The sequence below is a fragment of the Clupea harengus genome, chromosome 2, assembly GCF_900700415.2.
Source record: "Clupea harengus chromosome 2, Ch_v2.0.2, whole genome shotgun sequence".
In the NCBI taxonomy this organism is placed as follows: domain Eukaryota; kingdom Metazoa; phylum Chordata; class Actinopteri; order Clupeiformes; family Clupeidae; genus Clupea; species Clupea harengus.
The window spans coordinates 6,941,840-6,949,339 of NC_045153.1; the positions used below are offsets into that span (position 1 = coordinate 6,941,840).

Genomic DNA, 7,500 nt, shown 5'->3' on the forward strand with positions numbered 1-7,500 from the left:
TCTTCTCTCTCTCCATCTCTCTCCCACTCTTCTCTCTCTCCCTCTCTTCTCTCTGCCCCTCTCTCTCTCTCTCTCTTCTCTCTCTCTCTCTTCTCTCTCCCACTCTCTCTCTCTCTCTTCTCTCTCTCTCAGGCGGACCTGAAGGAGCGCTACTCTGTTGGTGAGCTGCTGTCGGACCTGGCGGGGTGTCGTGCCCAGCGCGTGCTGCTGTTCGTGGAGCAGAGCTACAGCGGCGCCCTCAGCAAGAGGCTGCGGAGCTCCAGGAAGCACCAGAACGTGGTGCTGGTCAGCGCCCTGCCCTGGGTGGAAGCGGCACAGGCTTGGGCATCACTGCAGCCCTCACACTGCCTCATGGACCACCTCACCAAGGTACGGGGCAGGGGCTCTACGGGTTTGGGCTCAAATGTGACCACATCACCAAGGTACGGGGCAGGGGCTCTACGGGTTTGGGCTCAGAGTGTGTGTGGGTTTCAAAGTGTGTGTGGGTTTGAATGTGACCACATCACCAAGGTACGGGGCAGGGGCTCTACGGGTTTGGGCTCAAAGTGTGTGTGGGTTTCAAAGTGTGTGTGGGTTTGAATGTGACCACATCACCAAGGTACGGGGCAGGGGCTCTACGGGTTTGGGCTCAGAGTGTGTGTGGGTTTCAAAGTGTGTGTGGGTTTGAATGTGACCACATCACCAAGGTACGGGGCAGGGGCTCTACGGGTTTGGGTTAAAAGTGTGTGTGGGTTTGAATGTGACCACCTCACCAAGGTACGGGGCAGGGGCTCTACGGGTTTGGGCTCAAAGTGTGTGTGGGTTTCAAAGTGTGTGTGGGTTTGAATGTGACCACATCACCAAGGTACGGGGCAGGGGCTCTACGGGTTTGGGCTCAGAGTGTGTGTGGGTTTGAATGTGACCACCTCACCAAGGTACGGGGCAGGGGCTCTACGGGTTTGGGCTCAAAGTGTGTGTGGGTTTGAATGTGACCACATCACCAAGGTACGGGGCAGGGGCTCTACGGGTTTGGGCTCAAAGTGTGTGTGGGTTTGAATGTGACCACCTCACCAAGGTACGGGGCAGGGGCTCTACGGGTTTGGGCTCAAAGTGTGTGTGGGTTTCGAAGTGTGTGTGGGTTTGAATGTGACCACCTCACCAAGGTACGGGGCAGGGGCTCTACGGGTTTGGGCTCAAAGTGTGTGTGGGTTTCGAAGTGTGTGTGGGTTTGAATGTGACCACATCACCAAAGTACGGGACAAGGCAGGAGCAAGAGTTAAATGTGTTTGGCTTAAATGTGTTTGGGTTAAATGTGTTTGAGTTAAATGTGTTTGAGTTAAATGTGTTTGAGTTACCGGTAAATGTGTTTGAGTTAAATGTGTTTGAGTTAAATGTGTTTGAGCATCACTTCTGTTCTAACTTAGTCTCATAAACCATCTCATTCACGTAAGGGACAGGAGACCAGGGGTTACATTACATACAAAATGTGTTTGAGTTAAATGTGATTGAGTTAAATGTGTTTGGGTTAAATGTGTTTGAGTTAAATGTGTGTCGACTTCACCCCTGCCCTCACAGACCACCTTACTAAGCTATGACACATGGCAGAGCAAGGGTTAAATGTGTTTGGTTTAAATGTGTTTGGATTTGAAAGACTTTAGCTTAAATGTGTTTGGATTAAATGGGTGTTGAAGGAGACCACCTCATCAAGACACCAAACCAGGGCAAAGGAGACCGCACGTGTTTGGGTTGAAATGTGTTTTGGTTAAATTTGTGTACGTTAAATGTGTTTGGTTTTCATGCTTAGGGGTAAACACGTTTGGGTTGAATGTGTTTTGGTTAAATGTGTTTACTTTAAACATGTTTGGGTTGAATGTGTTTTGGTTAAACGTGTTTATATAATTATGTTTAAGTCTGAATGTGTTTGGCTTACATCTCCTTCTCAATCCTCTTTTTTGTCCTTCTGTATTTCTGTCCTCTTCTCTACTCATCTCTCTTCCCTTCTCCTCTTCCTCAACCCTCCCTTCTCCTCCCTTCTTTCCCGACCCTCTCTCCTCCTCCCTTCTCCACCCACTCTCCACCCTCTATCCTCCTCCCTTCTCTCCTCTCCCCTTCTCCTCTCCTCTCCTCTCTTCCTCCTCTCCACCCTCTCTTCTCCTCCCTTCTCTCCCGACCCTCTCTTCTCCTCACCTCTCCTCCTCTCTCCTCTCCTCCTCCTCACCTCTCCTCTCCTCCCTTCTCTCTCCTCCTCCTCTCTCCTCCTCCCCTCCTCTCCTCTCCTCTCCTCCTATCCTCCCCTCCTCTCCCCTCCCTACTCCACTCCTCACCCCTCCTTCTTCTATCCCCCTGTCTCCTCTCCTCTCCTCTCCTCTCCTGTCCTCTCCTCCTCTCTCCTCTCCTCCTCCTCACCTCTCCTCTCTTTTCCTCCCTTCTCTCTCCTCTCTCCTCTCTCTCTCTCCTCCCCAGAGTGCTGCGATGCCTCGTCTGAGTGAGTCGGCACAGGGCCTGCTGAACGTCACCCTGGCGGGGGCTCCGTGTAATGCCACCCCCCCTCTCACGGAGGCCGAGATGCGCAGGGAGTTCATGGGCTGCCAGAACCTGCCCACAGCCCTCTGGCACAGGGGGCAACGCCGCGGCAACTAAAACCAGAAACGCCTGACGATGAACACACATGATACGCATTAACGCACACACACACACATATGCATTTACAGACCTACAGCCTTGCATATAGGAAGACGTGGACTCACACACGTCAGATGTGAACTCCTACTAAAGTTGGCACATATACATACAGAGATTATATGCCCTCGTTGCACACCAAGGACACCCACAAATGCACACACACACACACACACACGGACACAGACACACACAGTGTTCCTTATCATACCGCAGATGAACCTGCTTTGTTTCTCCCTGTCTTTCTCCCGAGTCTTTTCTCTCCTATAAACATGTCTAGTTTGGGATTATAAAGGGACTTCTTCAGCACTTCTAAGTCTTATCCATCCAGCCAGCCCCCCCCATCCCCCCTCAACACCCCCCTCTGGCCTGTAGGTACCACTAGAGCAGGAGTTACACAAGGCTGTGCAGTATAGGTGCTGTACTCAAGCATCTTCTCTTCACCTGTACCATCAGGGGAATGCCTCTCATATCACTCACCACAAGGCAGGTGGATCAGGCCCAGAATGCCCCCCCAACCCATCTGCTTATCTTAAGGGTTAGGGTTAGCTCCATGCACACACACACACACACACACACACACACACACACACCACTCAGGCCCAGAATGGCCCCCAAACCCATCTGCTTATCTTAAGGGTTAGGGTTAGCTCCATGCACACACACACACACACACACACCACTCACAGAAAGAGCAGCAGGCTGTGGAATAGAATCTGGCCGTCATCTGTCCAGTCCGGTCTTGAGCTGGTTCCTACCCATGGTTCTGCTGCAGTCAGGAACACATTTCATTCAGTGCACTTAAGGACACAGCACCTTCTCCCACCCACACTGACACCAGAGCACCACAGCACCTTCTCCCACCCACACTGACACCAGAGCACCACAGCACCACTGACGAGCTTCACCAGACAGCCGCTCGTGCTGAGGTAGATCTGAGACGCCAGATTCACAAACTTCCATCTCCATGATAAAACAGACCTATAGGTGTGTGCAAAAGTGTGTGTGCGTGTGTGTGGAGATTTGAATGTGTGGATGATGGTCGATGTAAGTGTCTGTGTGAGTGAAAGTGTGTGTGTGAGTGTGTGTGTTGTCCTCCCTCTGAACTTGTCCTCTGCTCAGGCGGTGATGCCCCACCCCTCCCCCGCCGTTGGAGGTGCAGCCTTTCTCCGAGTACACACTCTCTCGACTCTTTTTCACCACACACACACACACACACTCTCTCTCTTGACACACACTCTCTTTTTCAGCACACACACACTCTTTTTCAGCACACACACTGACGCAGTCTGGGAAAAGGTTCAGCACGGGGACACCAGCATCCTTGAGAGAGAGGAGGAGAGAGAGAAGAGAGTGAGAGAAAGAGAGAGTCAGGGAGGGGAGGAGAGAGAGAGACAGAGAGGGGAGGGGAGGAGAGGAGAGAGAGAGACAGGGAGGAGAGGAGAGGAGAGAGAGCTTTGTCGCGGGTCAGTGAGTGGTCACGGCTAGGGCTAAAAAAAGCTTGTCAGTGACAACGCCACTCCACACACACCTACACACACACACAGACACACACACGCCTAGCACTTGTTCCGCTGTTCTAATGTTCCGCCCCCCCCCCCCCAACTCCACCTGCAAGAGCGAGAGATGACGAGGGAGGGATCATTTAATTATGAGAAGCAACGCCCAGTGCAGGACAACACACATCACCCCCTCCCTTCCCCATACACACACACACACACACACACACTAAGTTTGACCGTGGGACAGATCTGGTACAGCCTCTGGATACCATCGCTGATCCGTTCCATAGTTCGGCGGTTTATGACACATGTGACCCAAGAGCCACCATCTCACAGTAAACACATACGAGACACAGACACTCTCCTGTCCTAGAGACAAGGACACTGAGACAGAGACACTCTCCTGAGACAAGGACACAGACACTGACACTCTCCTGAGACACAGACAGAGACACACACACACTCCTGCCCTCGAGACAAGGACACTGAGACAGAGACACAGACACTCTCCTGAGACAAGAACACTGAGACACAGACACTCTCCTGCCCTAGAGACAAGGACACTGAGACACAGACACTCTTCTGCCCTAGAGACAAGGACACTGAGACAGAGACACTCTCCTGAGACAAGGACACAGACACTGACACTCTCCTGAGACACAGACAGAGACACACACACACTCCTGCCCTCGAGACAAGGACACTGAGACAGAGACACTCTTCTGCCCTCGAGACAAGGACACTGAGACAGACAGAGACACTCTCCTGAGACAAGGACACAGAGACAGACACAGACACTCTCCTGCCCTAGAGACAAGGACACAGAGACAGACACAGACACTCTCCTGCCCTCGAGACAAGGACACTGAGACAGACAAAGACACTCTCCTGCCCTAGAGACAAGGACACTAAGACACAGACACTCTCCTGCCCTCGAGACAAGGACACTGAGACAGAGACAGAGACACTCTCCTGAGACAAGGACACAGACACAGACACTCTCCTGCGCTCGAGACAAGGACACTGATAGACATATTTACACACTTCAACAGAGATATCACACATCATCAGATTCTGGTATGGTTCTCGCACCTGATCCCACCTGATGTCTGCCTCTGTGTGTCTGAGACATAGGAACAATCACCCGTGTTCATGTGAAGAGCGCATCGTCAGTCTACACAACACCCGCTTCTCTTCCACTGAACTGGTTTCCCAGCATGCAGTTTGAGGTGATCTAACAGAACAGAACAGAACAGGGCAGAACACACTCCACAGTCAGCGGTTGTCTTGGTTACACAATTCCTTTCCCTCCACAGTCGGAAGGGATTAAATCGGCACTCTTAACACTCCACAACCATCTAGACAAGACACACGCAGACACTCACGCTTACAGGATGAAGGACCTCTTCTCGGGGGATAGTGTGATGTTGAAGTCATTTCCAAGAACAGTTCTTTGATCTTTGACCCCAGGACTCCTCGTTCACCTCCTCTCTCTTGTTGCGTCACCTCCCTCCGCTTCTCCTCTTCCCAGTCCATCCCTCCACATTTGTGTACATATCACCTGTTCTCCTTTTCCTGACTGGGCCGAGACATCCATAGTGTGTGTGTGTGTGTGTGTGTGTGTGTATATGTGTGTGTGAGGAGGGAACATCGTCCCCCACTCCTCCTATGTACTTTAAACCATAGCTTGTTTAAGCAGATGTAAATATTCAAAATAAATTAACTTTTGTACATAGCTGTTTGTATTTATTGCAATGTTGACTTGTTTTGTTATTATTGTTATTATCGTCTCATTTTAGGTTATTCCTTGAGACGTTTTGATGATGTGACAGTACGCTATGTGTGGTGATGTAGTGAGCATGATACCCTGTGTAAAGGAGAGACATTCTGTAACTCTAATGAACCAATACTTCATGACGACTTCAATATTCTTAATAAACAATCACATTTTATTGTTTAAAACTACACGTGTTTCAGTTTGGTCTGTATTAATGGTTCACCAGAGAGAGAAAAAGCCCCAAAAGGGCTGAAAGACAAAAGCCAACGTAACCAAACCACTGTGTTGATGATAGATATGTTCTTTATTCTTTAATCCTCTTGTTTAAACAAGCACAAAAACACAAAATAAACTCTGGCCTTAAGGCTGTTTGAGGAAGATGTGCACAAAAGCAAGTCGCCAGGGTTCCACCCTGCAGGTTCTGTAGTCTAAGAACAACCAACATGTCCACTGACTGATCTTCGGGGTGAAATAATGGCAGACAGATGGAAACTCGTCCACCCTAAACACGTCCAGTATGCTCTTTCTTTCAGAAGTCATTCAAGTAAAAGTATTTCATTCCATCCGATAACCAAGAGTCTCTTGAGGAAATCATTGTGTGTGATGATGTATGGGAAAGGTGGACGAAAGGTGTGTAAGTGTTGACATTTTGGACGTCCCGTTGAACACACTTCCACCTGGTGGTTGATTCATTAAAAAAAGAAATCAAAGGGGTATGGTCTACCAAGTCTGTTCATGATTAACCAAAAACGTAGACGTATTATCATCATTAATCCAAAAGGGAGGGAAGATTTACCAGTGGGTTGGTTTTTCGCCCAGATCCCCACCTACCTACCTGAACCCTGCTTCTACCTCATGTGAACACATAACACGGTACCTCAAGCACACTTCAGGGGAAGTGCCATTACAAGTTCATGTGTGACCTTTCACCTTACGGTAGGATCTGAAAACATCTATGCAGCTTGCCTAGGTTACTCTAATGACAGGCCTCTTTAACGCTGTTTGACCTCATACACAAATTTAGTCTGAAGTGGTAAAGATGAGAATCTGTTGTTTTGAAGACTCATATCAACACATTGCCTTATACACTTCGACTCATATTCACACACTGCCTTATACACTTCATCTCATATCCACACACTGCCTTATACACTTGCCTTATACAACTCAGACCTGGACTAGAAACTCACAACAGATTCCATTCAAACACTCCAGCAGTAACTTATTATCAAACATTGTGCCTTTTTTTTTATTATTTAACCAAAACATATTTTTCCCACTTAATTTCAAACAGAGCTGTATTGTTTGGAGAGGTAAGCAGGGAAGATGTAAACAGTTACTTAAGGCAAAATCTGTCAAAAACAACAAATAACTCACGATGGATAAATAACAATAGCACACATGACAGTGACACAGACAGACACACACACACACACACTCTAAACAAACAAACACACACACACACACACACACACACACACACACACACGATGTCTGAGAGAAAACATGCTGTGAACCACAGCAATTTCAACCCAAGAATCCTGAGAACATCCTCCAACGCAT

At 49.0% G+C, this 7,500-nt stretch overlaps 1 protein-coding gene across 1 annotated transcript in view; it reads left to right on the forward strand.

Moving 5' to 3' along the window:
* si:ch211-67e16.11 overlaps nucleotides 1-2,619 on the forward strand; it is a 24,455-nt gene extending 21,836 nt beyond the window's left edge. Inside the window, exons 6-7 of the mRNA XM_031577403.1 lie at nucleotides 133-369; nucleotides 2,443-2,619. Coding sequence (XP_031433263.1) covers nucleotides 133-369; nucleotides 2,443-2,619 — 414 coding nt within the window. The remainder of the gene's footprint in view (nucleotides 1-132; nucleotides 370-2,442) is intronic.
* Nucleotides 2,620-7,500: the final 4,881 nt, after the last annotated feature.